Here is a 19,139-nt window from a genome sequence, read left to right on the forward strand (position 1 = left end):
CTTGAAATTATGGAGGGATTCATATGAGCCTTGGATGACAGATTTATCATAAAACTATATTGTCTGTAGAAAAATGGAAAACCATAATGTTTCACGGTGGTTTGAATATTCCAGTCAATGAGCTCTAGTATGCAGAATGACAGAGTGGTTTGGGCTGGAAGGCACTATCTAGTCCAGTCTCCTTGTCTTGACCAGGGACACCTTCCACTAGATCAGGTTGCTCAAAGCTCCTTCCAGCATCCCCTTAAACACTGCCAGCGTCAGGCATCCACAACTTCTCTGGGCAACCTGTTCCAATGTCTCACCACCACCCTCACAGTAAAGAATTTCTTCCTTATATCCACTGTAAAGCTACCCTGTTTTAGTTTAAAACCATTCTCCTGTAACTACAGTTGCTAGCAAAAGTCTTTCTCCATCTTTCTTATAAGCTCCCTATATGGGGAGACTGCAGTAAGATTAAGTTGGTCCTGACTTAGTACAACTCTCTTATTTGTGGGCTAATTTTTTACATTGACTTTTTTTGATATATTCTTAACTTTGTTGCTATGGACAATAAGACATGTTAAAATTGCAAAAATATTTTTATGGACTTGTGTAAAAATGGATCTTCTCTGCTTGATGTTTTCAGTAGACCTTTCCAGGTGACTGTTTCTTCTCCATCATATCACGAGGCTGATGAATTGGTAGCCATCTTTTCACTATGTCCCGAATTTTGTGCACTTAAAACTCATGGGAGTAGTGCATTTTCTTACTTTCTGATTGTTTCATTCACAATTCATTCAATATTTATTCTGTGTACTCCTATTAATAGTTCTTTCTTCCCACCATTATTGACTGCATGTTCTCTTGCTGGTGAAATGACATTGAAGGAAGTGGTGTTCTACTTAGCAAACAAATTAATGTAATCATATGCTTGCCAGATAGAAAAATTCTCTGCTTCCAAAATACCTTGGCCTTTCAGGTTACCTGTAATAGAATCTCAAGTCTGGAAGAGTTACTGATAACTGAAGAAAAAGTTATTTGTAGTACCTTCTGGTTATTTGGTATCCATCAGGATGTTTGTTAAACAATGAGCTACCACAGAACCCAGAGCTGCTCACAAGTACTGGGGTTTTACTGTTGAATGGGAAGAAAACACTTGTTGGTAAATGGTGTCTGCTGCTTGGAAATCTTTTTACTGTTATGTTTTGTTGTTAGCCATTAGGGTTTTATTGTCAACTGCATTGATCAGAGTATCTACAGCCTTTGGATAGCTCTGGGTACTAACTGTCTCATTTTGTGCTGAATTGCAAAATTATGTTCCTTGGTTTTGGTATTTCTCATCTGTGTAAATGACAATATTTCAATGAAATAATAATGAAATAATTATCTTTCATGTGGATTAATTTGGACTGTCATATAACATGTATATTTTCTTTTCCTATTGCAGGTTATCTTCCTGGGAGACATCACTTTCTGTGTGTAAAGAATATCTTGCTGAGTTGCTGCAGCTGAGTTTAGAATGTTACTTGACTTGTGATTCTAATGGAGGAATAACAAGATCTCAGGCTGTTGCACTGGAAGACTTTACAGGAAATACAAAATGTCATCAAATAGGAGTCAGAACCCGCATGGACTTAAACAGATTGGTCTTGACCAGATATGGGATGACCTAAGAGCTGGAATTCAACAGGTTTACACCAGACAAAGTATGGCGAAATCCAGATACATGGAACTCTACACGTATCCTAGTGCCTATGGCAGTTAGTACTTTCACTGCTAGTAGATTAGAGATGGCTTTTTACTTTTTTTAGACACAAAATTGCTTCATAGCTATTTCACTTAATGTTTTTTAAGAATACATGGTTTTATTTTGAGGATTGGCCTTTTCTGTTTAATATTACTGGCAAGTAGCAGGAACATTCTGTTGTCTGGAAAACTGACTTCGATAATTATTAAGGCTATCTCTGTATTTCAGGTTTGCTCACTATTATCTTTAATAGAGCACATGTTTAAAGAGATTCTATTAATAGTCAAATTTTGAGTCTACAGTGCACACAAAGAAAACAGAAATTCTTTTTCTTTTTTCTGTTAGTCTCTCACATTATGCTTCAGATCTTACAGATAATCATGTCTAGCTACTTGGAAAATTTTTCAGTTGTCATTCTCTAAGTAATACTTTCCCTGGACTTTCTAAGGAGGTAGAAGAGTTTTTCTGTACATGTAATCTCAGCATCAACATATAATCTTTTCTATCTGTGCCTGCAGAATCCATGCTCCAGGGTGTGGTGGGAGAAACCCTGAGCAGCCTGCTGTATGTTTCTAGGATACTTATTCAATAGTGATGGGAAGATGAAATAACATTTGTTTAGGGTCAGAACTTTTCCTAAGACCTAAAATCAGTGATTTCTTGCAGCACTAGGTTCAATGTTGGTTCTGACTCCGTGAAACAAATCTGCAAAAGTTGAATGTCTGATAGAAATTTGACACATAGTAGAACCTCTGAGAGTTTTTTCTTCTGAGTGCCTTTAATATATTCTTGTTTGTGAGGTCTATTAAGCAGGGCAGCTGAAGACTGATTATAATGGTAATGGTAAAGCACTGACTTTTCCCCTCTCCTGATGTTCTCAACGATGCTCAGAATGAAGCTGTAAAAGGGATATGCTGTCTGTTAGTTACTCATTTCCTCCTTGCTGCTGCTTCAAGGAGTTGTTGGTTCGAAACTAAGGACTGTTTTTGTTAATTTCATAAGTTAATTAATTTAGGGGGTAGTTTTGGTGGTCGACTTGGATTAATATAATAGTTTGATAACTCAGAATATTTGATACTGGTTAGGCTGAGTATTTAATCTACTATGAAGATAGCAATGCATTTTGCATCCTTATACCAAATACACATGTTCAGAAGTTGTGCTTAAAAGATTACACCCCTTTCAAAGCAGTAACTGTAACATGTTTTCTCAGTCTTTGTGTACAGCAAGTCTAGTAGTTTGGTGGACTTTTATTTCAGGAAGCTTTGCTTATCAACCAGCTTAGTTTGGAAAGCAGAACAGCTGCAGATGAGTTTCAGCAGTAGCTGTAATTGATCTGAAGATCAGCCCTACTTACAAGAATGTCTTGCCCAATGGACAGTTTAGTTTTTCCTCATTCTCTTTTGCCCTCTTTCTCTCTTCCCCCCCCCTTTTTTTTTTCTTTTCATGATCTCACTCCTGAAGTGGATTTCATTTCATCCCTCTTAATTTATAAGAGGAGAACCATACATACCAGCAAACCTACCTTCAGTCCTATATCTCCAATCACAATTGATTGGAGATGTAGAAGATTTTGTTGTGCCTTGGTCAAGTCCCTCTGGAAAAGAATTAGAATAGTTACATAATTAAAGCAGTTCAGACCTCTCACACCTGCACTCATTTTCTTTGTTCAGAGCATCTCTTTTTGTGAAACACTAAATTCAATCTCTGAGTACAGGCTGGAGCTTGTACTTAAGGTGGGTTTTTTCCCCTTCATTTCAGTGAGAGCAGAAAGAAGTTGATTATTCCAGGAGTTTTCTAGATCTGAGAATATTGAAGAGGTGAACGAAAAATTTTGTTTCTGAGTGGTGGTTACCAAGTTCCTCATCTGTACTTTTTGTAATTTAGATTTATTTGTGCTTTTAGTTGCAAGGTACCTTTTTCTGTGAGATCAGATGATTATGTGTTTCCTTGTGTGGTTTGTTTTTTTGGTGTTTCATTTTTTTTTTCCCCACATGTGAGAGTCTCAGAAAATGAAATCTGGATGTTGTGCTGTTCCTTACCAACTTACTATGTAATACCTAGTACTGAAGAGCCTAGTCATTTCTACAACAGTAGTTAACATTATCTGACAACCAGTATTACAAGCTAGTTCAGAATTACATGCCAAGCATTGACTTTATGCTAAAGAGAGAAATAGGCAATAAAATTAACTAGATTTCTAGGAGCAGTAGACCTGATAGCACTACTAATATTGTGGGGGATGGGCCTGTTTACCCTGTTTTCCATTTAGTAACAGTTAGTTTGGAGGCTGTGAGCCACAGGACTCACTTGTAAAAGTCAGCATTAGTGGTATATGTATACAGAACGTCTCCTGATGGCATTCAGTCTGTTTGGAGGAAACTTCCAGTTAGTCTGTCCAAGAGAGAACTGTACTTTTGTGTAGCAAGTTCTGAGTTTGTTTTGAATTGTTGATTGAAAACCTATTACTTGGTTTACTAGAATTATTCTTACTCAACTTATTTATATTGATGTAATCCTCTTGTCTTTATAGCCACCTCTTCTTAACTCCGTTCGGCAGTGATAAGATATTCATACATCTTGTACTATTTTCTTCTCTTTTGGAAGGTGGTGATGTCCATTTTTCAAACTAATTGTATGGTGAGCCTGCAATTTATTTTCCTCAGGCCTCATGGTATGAGAGGATGAATTGGGATTTACTTAACATTTGTATTTAAACTCAGCAATGGGGAGAACAAAAGAATTTTGTGACTTTTCTTTCTTCTTTTATATATCTTAAGATTCTCAGGCCAGGTACTGAAATGTCAGAGAACTTTCCTGCACTGTATCAAAGTTGTGTAATTTTTCACAGTGACTTAGACAAAGAACTGAGTAGCTTTCTAAAATATTATTTTTTTGTCAAAACACACATCAACAACTTTCAGATAGCATTGATGAATGGAAAGATTAGTGGTGTGCTTCTCTTTTGTATGTGTGCAGTGTTTATTTGAAATGGTAACATTTTGACATAAACTCATGCTTTCACTGTCCTGATTTACAACACATAATCTGAGAAGCATTTTTAGGGATTCTTTTAAACGATGTAGTTAATTTATGCCCATACAGAACAGATTAATCTTTTCGTCCAAGTTTAATGTTTAAAGAAAATTTGAGAAAAATAAGACAAGTTTAAAGATTCCAAGTGCTATTAATTTATAACAAATAAGATTTATATCTGCATGAGGATATCTTAAAATGTTTTCATTGATAAGAAGAGTTTATAATACTGTGGAAGGCGTGGTGTGGTTGTTTAACAAAGATATAAATTGCAATGTCCAGATTGCAGTGTTCAGATTGGCTTTCAAAGTCTTTCAGATGTTATGTACATAAAAATTACACTGTTGATTTCAGCAAGTTCCTAGAATACGTTTCAGTAGTTGGTTGGCATCGTTATCGTGTGTGTTTTATGTGGAAATTTGAAGAAAATTACTGAATTTACTATTACTTAAAATTTGCTCAAGTCTTGCATCAGTAAATTGGATTTTACAAATGTGTTTCGTATATTATTCCATTATTAGCCATCATTAGTAAATATTTTCAAAATAATTGCTTGAAGTTTGTCCCGGTTAGGTAAAGGCTAGGCTGTTCTGTCACGTTTCAATATTTTATGAAAAGTCCTTGCTTATTGTGATTCAGTTTTGTTTACTTATTTTAACAAAGCGGTAGCTACTGATTATCCATTGGATTAAATATAAGTAATTGTACATCACAAAAGGTTACTGTAATAATTTTATAATTTTTTTTTCTCACATATTAGCAAGTGATATAGGAAAATACTGTGTTGAACATTAAATAATTGTGTAGTATGCTTACACTTTAAAAATACCAGATGATTCAGGATAATCTGTTCATAAAATAGAAAGTATAAATATATTTAATTTTTCTTTCCTGTGAGTAGATTCAGCACCAGCAGTACATGTTGACAAAGCAAAACCATGAAGCCCTTTTCCTGGCATCCATTTGCCAAGGTCTTTTGTAGTTGCTTCTAATACAGTCTTCTTCCTTGTGGCTTTCACTTGAATTCCTGTATTTTAGTAGGATTTCAGATCAGCAGATGCATATTAAAACTGTGAAAATATTTTATTTTCTAATCACATGAATCAGTTGTTACCAGGCAGCATGGTATGCTCTTGTTTTTTCTTTCTGAACAGATTATTATGCTCTTTCTGTACAGAAAAGATACTGAGGTGTTAAAGCATGCACTTTTTATTTACATTTCAAACACTGTTCCACTTTCTCTTAAGATTCTGTCACTCTAAGCCATCCTTTCACTTCAGTGTCAAATTGTTTAAGGTCACTTTGGATACATCAAGGCAGCCTCTTCTGTCTGCTAGTATTAGTCCTGCTTATATTCAATATCCTATTTCATAGCACTTCTCATATTCCAGTTAGTGCTTGTGTGAAACATGAAGGTAGAAGTAAATTTATTTGTTGACATGTTTGAAGGGTGCATAATACACTTTTTCTTGTGTGGAAAGTGCATATAATTGTATGCATTTGTGTGTTTTTACAAAGATTGCATCTTCAGTTTGAAAGAAGGGCAGAATATGTTTATATTTGTGCAATCATTTCCTTTCTTTATGCACTCTTCCACAATGATTGCTTGCTGTTCCACTTGCTTTTTATAGTAACCAATAATATTCTGTTCAAAACCAACCTCTGTCAATGCAAAGAAAGCTAAATTTAAAAGCAACCTCAGAGGTTCTTACACAACTCGGAGGTTCTTACACTCCCTGGCATAAAGACTGTACACTTTGTTTATGCATTTGGCTTTGAAATTTTGTGTTTTCCTTGTAACTTAGTGCTTCTCTATGATTCTGCTGAGTTTATGCCATGAAGAGGGAAACAAGAAGTTATCTATTAGTCTTCAGATGGCTTTTGCTGAAAGTGTCTCTGATCTCAGACTTGTAGAAATGTGTTTGAGCTGAGGTATGCCTGGATTTTCATAGCAGCTGCATGGCTGATGCTGTAATAGCTCCTCAATCTCTGCCTCGGCCCTTCCCTGACTAAAAGTTTGTCTAAAATGGAGTGATTTAGCAGAGTAGTTTTATCAAATCAAAAGACTTAAATGTATCAATTAAAATTTAGTAGTTTTTTAGCACAAGTGGTGTGTGGGGCTGGGTACAGGATCTTAATTTTGTTTGTTTGTTTTCTCTGAATTGCTTTGTGGGGGTGGCCCTTCTTTACTGGATGATGAACTGAACATGCATAAAATCTCTTGCTGATACCTCCCTGAAAAGAATGACGGTTTCTGGGGTTTTTGTTTTACTGCTGCTCCTCACAAAGTTAAAGTGAGTGTCCAAAGCACTTTTTCTAAAAAGTGATTGTTTTTTGACAACCTTATAATTTCAAAAACTCATGCAAAATTCCTTCGTCATTTGACTCAGAAAACATTAAAGTCATATGGACATGTCCACTTCTCTTTGCAACTTCTCTTATGTTAGGGGAAATCCAATCTAATCTTGGGGTTTTCAACAGGAGTTGAATGGCTTTAAGTTTGAAGAAAATTGGTATAGCAGTTCTTTAGTAAATATAATAAGCTGTAGTGTTTGTATTAGAAGAGGTTCTACAATAATACAAAGCTTCTGTAATCTTCCCTAGCCATTTTCCCATCAGTATTTTCAGTAACTCTCTATATGATGTTCTTGCATGCCTTTAGTGTAATCTGGGAAAATACAGATTTTTGACAAAAGTGGAGCTAATCTCAGTTTAGTCCTCTAGGCCAGCTGTCAAGCACTGAGCATAAAGTTAATTACTGCTTAAGGTCTGTGAAATAGCAAATTTATGCCTAAAACTGATCTTTATAATAAAGAGACTAGAAGTAATGAGAGAGAAATTGTGGTTGGAGAGTTGTTCAGCTTGTGTTGTTGTGGGCATCTCTGCACTATAGTTTTCTGCTGTGTTGTGTTAATTCTGCTTCCCTTTCAGTTCCTTTAATTTTACGTATCTGTTCCTCACACAGACTTCTTCCAGTTACGTTAATTTTTCATAGCAATATGGAAGAACTGTGGGGACCCAGCTGTGCTGGTGAAAGGTGAAGCAGTTATTACCTCAGCAGAACTGTTTTCTTTTAAAAACTTAGACTTGTGCAAAACTGAGTAATTTATACTCATTAGTGTAAAGTCTGAGTGCTTTCTTGGGTGTTGAATTACAAAACTGATCATTTTTCTTATGTGACTTTGGTTTGCAGTTGCTCCAAGAGGAAAAAACACCTGTGTGGAGTAGTTGGATACTTTTTGAGGGCAGAGGGCAGATTAGAGTTGACCATAGTATGCACAAGCTTGTGTTTTGTTGGCATACTTGCTGAAAAAATTTATGCAGTGCTGCTGAAAGAGCCTGTTTCACTTCCCCTGTGTGCACACAGAAGTTCGTATCTGGTCACCAAGGCCCTGGGGACAGGGACAACAGTTGTAGTGCCAGTTACTTCCCCAGGCCACATGACTGACTGACTGCATGAGCTCCCATGCTACTGGAAACCAGGTGGCAAGTAAGCTCTCCAGCTGGGTTGTATGTTAGGACCATTGCCTTTGGTGGAAGTGATCTTACACAAAGCCTTAAATTTATTACGGTGTGGCAGCACAGGATTTTTCTTTCCCTTGCCCACCTTTAGAAACTGAGTTAAGGCTGTAGAAAGAAGTCTAAATTATATTGATGACAGAGGTGGTAAAATTAATTTGTCTTTAGCTGTTTTTTGTTCTGAAGACTTTTGAAGGAGAATAAAGTTCTGAAAAGATTTTTCATCTTGAACAGCGCAATGCTGAATTATTTTATAAACTTCCTTGCAGTCTTCTACCTCAAATTTTAATTTAGACAAGTAAATTTAATTTCTCCTTCACTGTATGGAAGGTTTAGAGGAGATTGATCTTGATCAGTTCCTCCTGTAGATGGTTTGTCTTCTAGGCCAAATCTGAAGTTCAGCAGCCAGAAGCTTGGGGACCAGCACAGCTTCACTGTGGTTCAAACTTTTCTATGGATGAATTAACTTCTTTGCTTGTTATGGTATGCAAATTGCTATACAGAACTGTGCAAATGCTCCCAAAAATGTTTCCTGGTAGCTGCTTGAATATGTATATAGCTTCCAGCATACAAAGCATTGAGGGATTTATTTTGCTTTCTGCAACTAAGAATTCTTTTCATAGCATTCCCCTTGTGATTCTCAGATGGACTGTCATACACTTTGTTGTAAGCAGCGCAAATCTGATTTTGTTTTGAATATGTCCGTCTTTCTGTCAGTGGCTGGCTCTAGCAGATGGGGACACAGATTGTAAACAAAGTGTGAGAGAGCATGCTTTTATGTAGAATATGTCAACGAGTTACTTACACTTGCAAACTGCCTTCTGCATGGGGAAACTAACTTCAGTTTGACTTGTATGGAACAATGAAACTAGAGCACTTCAGAAGTGCTGTGTTGGACCCTTTGGCTAGCAGATCTCAAGCCAGAGTAAAAGGTAAAGATGGGCGTTACTGGAATTACTTTTGTTGCAGCTCTGAGGTGATTACTGTCATGCGTGGACAAAAGGTCTCTGTCTCTCAGTGTTTACTTCACAAGGAATTGTGGGTTTAGTAATAAAATGTATGGTGTTAGAAAAAGGCTTATGTCTTCTAATCTTTGCTTTTTATTTTTCTGAAGGCTGTTGTGATATTTTGTAGAGATTAATAGAATGTTTTTGTCTGGCAGTACTCTCAAAACTGCAAGAATTGCCTTTCGTCTGGACAGTCTTCATATTTTCAGGCTTGCTCAAAGCCACTTGGGGTAGGAGAGCTAGGGGAAGAAGGAGGCAGAGGTGTCAACTGGGTATTTGTGAATCAGCCCTAAATTCTTAGTATCATGATGGAGAGGTTTTCCATAAACAATTTAGAAAAATTTATATATTAGCTATTTTAAAATTAATCTGTGAGGTAAACCCTGCTTTTCTTGTCTGTGACAAGAAAGTAAGTTGCATATCTAGAGGAAAATTGTTGCGCTGTGTGGTGTTCTTCACTTGAACAGGGAATTCTGAAATCGAAGTGTAGATGGTAAAAGTAGCAACAGTGCCAGGGAATTTGAACAAATTACTAGGAGATGGAAAAAATCATTCATGTCCAGGAAATCAGTGGCTGATAGAGATAAGAGGCTGATTAGAAGTTCAATTGCTTCAATTCAATACAAATGAAGGCTTTATGTTATTGGTTGACATTGTGGGAAATACAGTTATTAGGCACCTGGATGAGGTAACAGATAAGAAATAAATGTACACTGTGTATTTTCCAAAAGGGTTAATCTTAGGCAAAGGGCATTACTTCTTTGCACACTGTGCAATGACTTTCTGAACAAGCATGTAAATATAGACTGTGAGAAGGCTTTCCCTTCAGTTTGACGTGAAGACCCTAAGCCTTGCTGCTGGTGGCATGCAGGATGCTCTGATTGTTAAACCCTGTTTAAGGGTATGATTCGTCTATGAAGCATTTTATAAAGTTGATTACAAGGAATTTAACTGGATATTTTGAGACATTTTTCTTCTTGAGCTTTACTATTTAGAAGCAAGTCTGTTTATAATGACTGTAATGCATCATATATTTGTGGTTTATAATTTCCTTGGTATGTATTTGTGCTAATATCTTCCCATTTTACTGTGCTGGACTTTGTGAAGGGAAAGATAAAAGTTAAGTCTCTGCAACGTATTAATTTTCTAATTCATGGTGTGCTGTGCAGGAAACCTGTCTAGTGGTTAAAGCTGGGTCCACTTGTGTTAAAACACAAGTTAAAACCAAATTAAACTTTCTGGATTGGTTAATACAGTGTTTTCTAGTGAGGGATGTGACTCAATAGCCTGTCCTTGGACTGCCAGTAGAAGAGTGAGTGCTCAGTAGTTTCATTCCTGTTGGCTGATTGTTGTCTGTGTGTCAGGGTGATTTTTGTTGTCAGATCTGAGTCCTCATCAAGTTCAGTTTGGGTGGTACTTAACTAGTTTATTTTTCATGCTTGTGGAATGCAGCTTCTTTAAGGATGCTGCCTTATTTGAAGTGTTTGGGACAATGTGACTTCCACTTATTACTTTGGAAGAATTTCTGAATATTTGAATTTTTTGGATCAGAAAACGGAAAGTGTTCTTGAAATGCTACATTGATAGTTACAGTGAGTCTTCCAGGCTGTTAGTATTATTAGTGTGTATATATATATTAGTAGTATATGTATTAGTTATATTAGTGTATATATGTTAGTTATATTACTATATATATAATATTAGTATATTTCCCCTTATACTTATTAGTATAAGAGTAAAGAATATTGCTGCTACTTGCTAGGGTCATCTGCTGCCTCTCTGGTACCTGGCTTAAAGATGTAAAAAGCAAACTTCCTACCCTAGGACGGTTCTCAGATTTTTCAGGTAGACAGTAGTGAAGTTGCAACAAGAAATCAGAAGGTAATCAAGAGGCACTTCAGGGACTTGGGATGACTGGTTAAGAAGTCAGAAGCACAAGTTTTCTCCTTTCTCTTTCCAGTTGCAAGGAATGATGAGGGAAGAAACAGGAAGAGCTGACAGATCAATACTTGGCTCTGAGCCTGGTGTCACTAACAGAATTTTTTTTTTTTTTTGATCAGGGTTTGGTTTATATGACACCAGACCTGCTTGGTGACAGACAGGGTGCACCTATCTAAAAAAGGGAAAAGTATTTTTGCAGAGGAGTTACCTAGAGGTCGCCTAGAGAGAGCTTTAAACTAGATTTGAAAAGGGAAAAGGATAAAACCAGGGGGCAGCATGCTGATGTTTGGGGGATGGTGTGCTAGTGAGGTCCTTTGATCTCACATCTCAGTGGAGGCAGGGGATGGAGATCCACGTGGCAGCAAAGGGGTCACTGATGTGTTAGAAACCATAGAATTGTCTGGTCACACAGGAATTAGGGCTTCTAGCCCAAGAAGAAGGTGGTGGGATCAAGAGCCCAGCCAAGGGCATCTATATGAATGCATGCAGCACAGGCAGCAAGCAGGCAGCCAGTCACAGGCTGCCTTCCCCAGGGCTCAATGCTGGAGCCACTTCTGTTAAATCTCTTCATCGATGACTGAGACAAGAGGATCAAGTGCACCCTCAGTGAGTTCACAGAGGACACCAAGTTGGGGGAGAGTACTGATCTGCTGGAGTGTGGGAAGGCTCTGCAGAGGGATCCAAAGAGGCAGGACCAGTGAGCTGAGGCTCGTGGTATGAGGTTCAGCAAGGTGACATGCTGCATTCTGCACTTCAACCACAAAAACCCCAGGCAGTGCTGCAGGTTGGGGGAAGAGTGGCTGGAAACCTTCCCAGTGGAAAAGGGTGCTTTCCCATGGACCTGGGAGTGCTGTTTGACAGCTGTCTGAACGTGAGCCAGTGTGTGCCCAGGTGGCCAAGAAGGCCAATGGCATCCTGGGCTGTATCAGCAATAATGTGGCCAGCAGGACCAGAGAAGTGATGGTCCTGCTATACTCAGCACTGATGAGGCTGCACCTCGAATCCTGTGTCCAGTTCTGGGCTTCTCACAACAGGAAAGACACTGAGGGGCTGGATTGTGTCCAGAGAAGGGCAAAGGAGCTGGTGAAGGGTCTGGAGCACAAGGCTGATTAGGAGGGGCCGGGGGAGCTGTGGCTGGAGAAAAGGAGGCTCAGGGGGGACCTCATTGCCCTCTACAACTGCCTGAAAGGAGGTCATAGCCAGGTGGGGGTCAGCACCTTCTCCCATGGACTAAGCTGCAGGACAAGAGGAAATGGCCCTAAGTTGCATCAGAGGAGATGAAGATGGGATATTAGGAAAGCTTTCTTTACTGTAAGCATTGTCATGCATTGGAATGATATGCCCAGATAGGTGGTGGAATCACTGTCTCTGGACTATTTAAAAGACCCTTAGACATGGTGATTAGGGAGATGGTTTAGTGGTGGACTTGGCAATGCTATAATAATGGTTGGATTCATCTTGGAAGTCTTTTCTAATTGAAACAATTCTCTGACTGTAATTTTTGCACTGAAATTTTGGGATTATCTTGTAGCCTAAAATTGGTTTTTAGTGAATCTCATCTTATAATGTACATTTAAATATGTGTGTGTCTCACCATTACTGCTTTCCAGGTTTGTCCCATGTGCCAATCTTCAGTGGCCAAATCTTTTATAGGAGATGGTGTTTGAAAGAGAGCAAAAATATTTATTCTCTTGTGTTTTCAACTACTCGGTGTTGCTTGAGGCTAGTATTGAAATTTCTTTCAGTTCAAATGGAAGCTTATGTATTTGTAGAAGAGAAGTATAATAGATCAAATAAATTCCATTTAAATAATCTTATCAGCAAATTCCACTGATTTGTTTTCTTGGTGGTCTTGTTAAGTAAGCGTTAAATGAATTTAATGTTGGGATCAGTACTTGCAGTGCCCTCAGCAGTCTGACACAGTTTTGCTGCAGATAATTCTGCTGAAAATTACTTAATTTTCTTAGCTTTGGTTTGATTTGATGTGGGCTAGTGCATCTTGTAATGCATTATGTTTAAGTCGTTCACAGTTGTATAAATAATTGCCTACTGAAATTAACGTTTTTCATTGTATTTTTAATGTCTTAAGGTGGTACAAATGTATTCCTTAACTTTCCTGTCAGTCATGTTTATAACTACTGTACCAGTGTACACCAGTCTAATCAAGCACGGGGAGCTGGAGTACCTCCTTCTAAATCGAAAAAGGGCCAGACACCTGGAGGCGCTCAGTTTGTTGGCTTGGAATTGTACAAACGGCTAAAAGAATTTCTGAAGAACTACTTGACAAATCTCCTTAAGGTAGGATGGGGTATGAGATCGATCTGCACTTGTAGTAACATGAACTGGGGTGAGAAAAGCTGTATCAGCAAACCTAGAGGTGTATGCAGCTACTGGAAGTAAATTGAATGATCTTAAAATGTACTTTTGTCTCCATAGCCATTAGAATGTTTTGTTGGCTTTACCTCAGACATAGATCAGTTCCTATGTTTGTACCTTTGAGCTGCTTTTCCTCTTCAAGCCAAAACAACATTCCTGTGTTTTATAGAATTAATGTTACATGACATCTTAAGCTGTCCTGTACTTGAGCAAGAATAGCTAGACTTTACAAGCAATTAAACAGCATATTATGAATGCCGAAAAAATGGATGCCTATCATGTTGAAAATGCCTGATGATAGCCTTTATTTTAGTTTAATAAATAAACCACTAATAGAACTGGATGTTGTCTTGCATCCATAGGGACAGGGATGTCTTCTGGAGCTTTATCTGTGCTGTGCCTTTTTTTTTTTTCCCAGCCTTTTAATTTCAAAATCTCCTACTGGCTTTGTGCTTTAATAATGTAGAACTAAATGTATTGGCAGTGTGTTTCCTGTAAATACATTGCATGGTGCAGATTTATTATACAGTCAATTTGTATACCCTTATGTATCTTGGTTGTACCTTAAAATTGCGCTACAGTATTGGCAAACTTGTAATTTCAGGATGGTGAAGATTTGATGGATGAGAGTGTGCTGAAATTCTACACTCAACAGTGGGAAGATTATAGGTTTTCAAGCAAAGTATTGAATGGGATATGTGCCTACCTCAATCGACATTGGGTTCGTCGTGAGTGCGATGAAGGTCGTAAAGGAATATATGAAATTTATTCAGTAAGTAGCTTTTTGAAGTGAGTGATTTGTCCATTCCATCTGCCATGTTTGCGTTATCATCCTGCAGATCACTCCTTGAATCTTGTAGGAGGTCCATAGAAGTTTTGAAGAAGTGGTCAAAGAGGCATTCTCCTTCCTTCCCCTACTCCTACCCCAGTATATTCATAAAAATTCCAAGGGTCTAAGCCTGTGAGATGTTCAGTCTGCCTTGTACGTTTTGGGACTTCCAGTAGTAGATTGTTGAGGGTTGTCTGTTTCTGAATATTTACTGCTTATAGTGTTATCTGTGTGCCTCAGCATGGCCTTGTCATCCCACTTAGAATTTAGCCAAGCATTTCAATCACCAAATGAAGAAGGAAATAGTATTTTTTTTCTGATGACTTTAATACATCTCTACAAATTTGTTAGCGGCCAAGCTGCTAAGATTCAGACAACATTTGGTTTTTAGTGTAATTTATTTTGGTACAGTTCTGAAAGATTGATATGTGATCTTGATAATTTTTTTTTTAATGAAAAGTAATATAAATAAGAGTAGAACTTAACAGAGCTTCTGTATCTCAGATAACTAAAAGGGTTTTTTTTAAATAAAGGGTAATTACTGTCCTTACTGGTGAAGCATTAGGAAAGTGCTGTGCTATTCTCCTGCTTCACTAAAATAACTTTGCATATGGTAGAAAAACAGTTGGTATCCTTACTTCCCTTCCTCTTCACTTTACTAGCCTAATGCTATAAGGGACTGTGTCAGCTTGGAAACTGCCAACAAAAAAAGCTGTATGTTCTCAAAGTAACTCAAAGGGGGTTTTGTTAGTTTCCAGAGTTGGCAGTGGATCCTCTGGTAGAAAAAGGAACAACTTAGTAAAGTTAGTAGTAAAGCAGGTTGTAATTTTAGTGTGAGACAATCTCATTGCTTGAGAAATGTGTGTGCCAAAATATAATTTTGAAAGTTCTGATTAGTTAGCATACTACATCAGCTTTCCTTAAATAGGGAGTTACCCTGCATGTATATGTGTATATGTAAATATTTTCTTTATTCCATCCATCTTCTCCCTTCTTTTGCTTCTAGCTTGCCTTGGTGACCTGGAGAGACTGCTTATTCAGGCCATTAAATAAGCAGGTATATACATAAATATATTAAACCTATAGTGTTATTTTATAGGGTTCATTTCATATATCGTTAGTAACTGCTTCAAGGAGTTTGCAGAGGGGGGGACGGGGGGTGAACACAGACCCAGAAAACAAAATTGAGCCCTCTACTTCTCCTTTGTGATATTAAAAAAAAAAAAAAAAGTATTTGAAGGAATAGGCCTTTGTGTGTGTGATTGAACCTTGATACCAAGACTGTTCTGTTATCTCTCTGCTGAGAGGACACTTGGCTTCTTATTTTTTTAGAAAGCTAAGGGGACTCAAATGAAGTAGCAAGTTCAGTGGTTTCTAAGCTAGGCAGGAGTACAGGCTGATGGCAGTCATGTCTTAAGGTTTGGAGTTGAGATTGGATGAGAGCAGAGAGTGACTGGCTGGTATTTTGGTCTCTCCTAATGTTGCTGTGAATTGTTACATATATGCTGATGCCTGGGAGATTCAGGTCAGCCAAATGTTTAAAATTAGTGAATCAGCACAATATAAAACAAGACATTCCATCACAATTTTTAGGTACATGTATGTGGATTTCGCTTGTTACCAGTACTTCCTAATGAAGTAGTTGCAGCAGATTATTTGTCCCAAGAACAGGTGGCTAGCTCAGCTCTTGCTACAAAGTTTTTTTGTATTTCAGGTATAAAACAAAGAGAAGCTTGGCTCAGAAGATGTTTTTTTGAAATTAAAGAAAAAAAAAATACCATTCACTTTAATACCCATATACACCTTGCCACTAATCAGACTGTAACTATGTTGTATAACTTAAAGGTGTATCATTCTCTGTAGGAACTTTATATGTTCAGAGCTCCGTAAATGTTGTTCTCAAGGGGCCTGACTTTTCTTGAATATAGAAATACACTCCTAATTTAGTATGGTGCTTGATCTACCAGCTGCTTTCTCTGTGCTTGACTTAACTTTTAATCCCTGTTTCCTAAGGTAACAAATGCAGTGTTGAAATTGATTGAAAAGGAAAGAAATGGTGAAACTATCAATACAAGGCTGATCAGTGGAGTTGTACAATCCTATGGTAAATGTGATTTCTTTAAGATTCTATTACTTTCTTAAAAATAAATAAATTTGTGTACCCTATCAGAGCCCAGAAGTAACATCCCACCTCCTCGGATGTCCAGTAAATATTTTTTTTACAGTAACATGAATGCAGTTATGTATTGTTTAACTTCATATTTGAACTGACACTTGATACAATTACAGTTGATTATACCATGTTTGTAAAACTTGAGAGTGCAACTGATAGACAAGAGTGTTCATTGTTTACAAATCGGTTATTAAGGACCTAAATCTGGAAGTGGGGAAGGCTGGTAGTTTACAAAGCGGAGTGGGGTATTTTTTTCCATTTTGCATAATACTGAGAGCATTGCCATCCAAATTACTGACCAGTTTCATTAATAAAACCAGACACAGCATATAATCTGGAACTCTTAAGAGGGAAAAATGAAAGGAGAATCTGAACTAGTTTATGAGATGGTGAAGTTCTCCAAATCCTATAATACATTTAAGAAATGTATCTAAAAGTGTAGTTTACATTAGTAGTGTCTTGTACTGATAAATTTTTAAGTGCAAAATCAATGTACATTTTTAAAAGTGGTGCTGATACAGTCCCAGTTGATTGCTTTCATCTAAGTTAGAAGGAGTGTACTTGTTTATTTGCAGGATACCACTTCATAAAAAACAATTTTGTCATTTCTTGGTCTTTTTTGTTTGGTTGTGGTTTTTTCCTGTAGTGGAGCTGGGGCTGAATGAAGATGATGCATTTGCAAAAGGACCTACACTAACTGTCTATAAAGAATCCTTTGAATCTCAGTTTCTTGCTGACACAGAGAGATTTTATACACGAGAAAGTACTGAATTCTTGCAACAGAACCCAGTCACAGAGTACATGAAGAAGGTAAATTAGTTAATCTGCTTCGTGATTTTTGTTTTTCTGGATACAGATATTTTTTAGAGGTAAAGGAATATGAATTCTAGGCTTTTATTATCAGTTTCTTAAAATGATGGTTATTTTACAGAAACAGCTAGCTGTTTTTCCCTGTAGTAATTTGCTTCTGTGTTTATCTGGTCTGAAGTTTGTCTCCTTACTGCATTTCAGTGAGTACAGTGGAAGTTTGAAACTTTCTAAACAGGCAAAACAGAAGATTAAGTTAAAATAAATTCAGATTTTGTTAGACTTCAAGAATTACTGTTTTAGTGTCTGCTTTAATCCCACAAGTTTACCATTCCTGTACAAGGAACAGTGTGTCAACACATTTATTGAAATACCTTCCTGAGCAAGCTGTCTAAGGAAATACATAATTAATTAGCTTTAATTCTCTCAGAATATTTTAGTGTTGTGAACGCCTACACAGTACCTCTGATCAACAGAGGTCAGATTTAAATTCTTAACTAGTCTCTCGTTTTGGGGATGCCAGACAGAGCAACTAAGAGCAAGCAGGATAAACATTGACTATTTCTAGCCTGGTTACTGGGTCAGTTTTACTGACCCAGTAATAGGTCATCTTCCATCTTGGACAAGTGCTGCTTTATATATTTTTTCTCAGCACATTTCTTCACTTTCTGAATTGCTGCTTGTTTATTCCCTTTCAGCTTAGTTAAAAAATAAGAGGGCTTTTTGACTATGTAATATGCAGATACACATCCCTTCCTGCAGTATTCTTTGTGTAATGCTTTTTACCACAGAACACATCCTTTCTTAACCCTTGTCATTAAAGTCAATGAATTACCCAAAAAGAAAAAGTGGGAGGGGAAGTCCTAGAAATAACACAGTAAAAGGAATTGTGCCTTTTAGTAGTTTCTCAATAATTACCAGACCAACCTATGTTTACTTTTCTGTTGTTGAATTAATTATTTTTGCTACTTCCCTTTCAAGTTCTTGTTTTAACTTGGATCCTAATACATGTATAAAGAAGAGAGAGTAAGGAAATTTCAGTCATTCAGAACCTGAATGACTGGCTCATCCAGACTTCCTTGGTACAGGACAGTAAAAAGCTGTCTGAAGGTCATTGCTATTTCAAGAACTAGAGACTACTGGCAAGTAGAAATAACTTATTAGTACCCCCAAACAATCCTCAAGGCTTCAGAAATCCACAAAACAGCAAATTGCTTTGCTTGAAGCTGATGTTGAAGATCAAAGCACGTACAAAGTTAGCAGACAGCAGGGAAAATGTTCAGCAAGAAAGTGTGTAGCCTTATGTCTCTGCTCAGATTAAGATATTAGAGATGTGTACAAGCCATTTGGGGACTCTTGGCATCTCCTTACAGACTAGTGGCTATAAGATCTTGCAAGTAATCTGTTGGAAGCATGAACTGTGAACAGAGTAACCTGCTGTTCGTACGCTTACTTGACGTTCTCACTGGAGCACTGTACTTTATGCTCTGTCTTGCGATAAATAGCATTGCCAAATAAAAAGAAACCTTGGAGTACCCTAGTGCACACCAGCATAGCATCACTGTTACCATGTTACAGTAGAATTGTGGTAGTGTCTTGTAAAATACTCAATGAAATCTGTACTAGAACTAGGATTTGTGTATGTAGTTATATAGGCGGACTTACTGAGTTTAGAAGGATTGTGAATTTTTCTTCTCAGGCCAGAATTCATGAGTAAAGCTG

The 19,139-nt window shown here is 37.4% G+C and overlaps 1 protein-coding gene across 2 annotated transcripts in view; it reads left to right on the forward strand.

The window, feature by feature from the left end:
- Nucleotides 1-393: 393 nt before the first annotated feature.
- The window catches only part of CUL1 (cullin 1), a 37,810-nt gene continuing 19,064 nt past the window's right edge, over nucleotides 394-19,139 (forward strand). Inside the window, exons 1-6 of one of the 2 annotated variants that reach the window (XM_017734650.1) lie at nucleotides 394-1,722; nucleotides 13,356-13,530; nucleotides 14,213-14,380; nucleotides 15,444-15,494; nucleotides 16,451-16,541; nucleotides 17,257-17,420. In XM_017734650.1, the coding sequence (XP_017590139.1) occupies nucleotides 1,583-1,722; nucleotides 13,356-13,530; nucleotides 14,213-14,380; nucleotides 15,444-15,494; nucleotides 16,451-16,541; nucleotides 17,257-17,420 (789 nt within the window). In that variant the 5' untranslated portion in view covers nucleotides 394-1,582. The remainder of the gene's footprint in view (nucleotides 1,723-13,355; nucleotides 13,531-14,212; nucleotides 14,381-15,443; nucleotides 15,495-16,450; nucleotides 16,542-17,256; nucleotides 17,421-19,139) is intronic. The other variant, XM_008633840.2, reaches the window with a different exon arrangement.

The sequence above is a fragment of the Corvus brachyrhynchos genome, unplaced genomic scaffold, assembly GCF_000691975.1.
Source record: "Corvus brachyrhynchos isolate BGI_N302 unplaced genomic scaffold, ASM69197v1 scaffold94, whole genome shotgun sequence".
Taxonomy (NCBI): Eukaryota; Metazoa; Chordata; class Aves; order Passeriformes; family Corvidae; genus Corvus; species Corvus brachyrhynchos.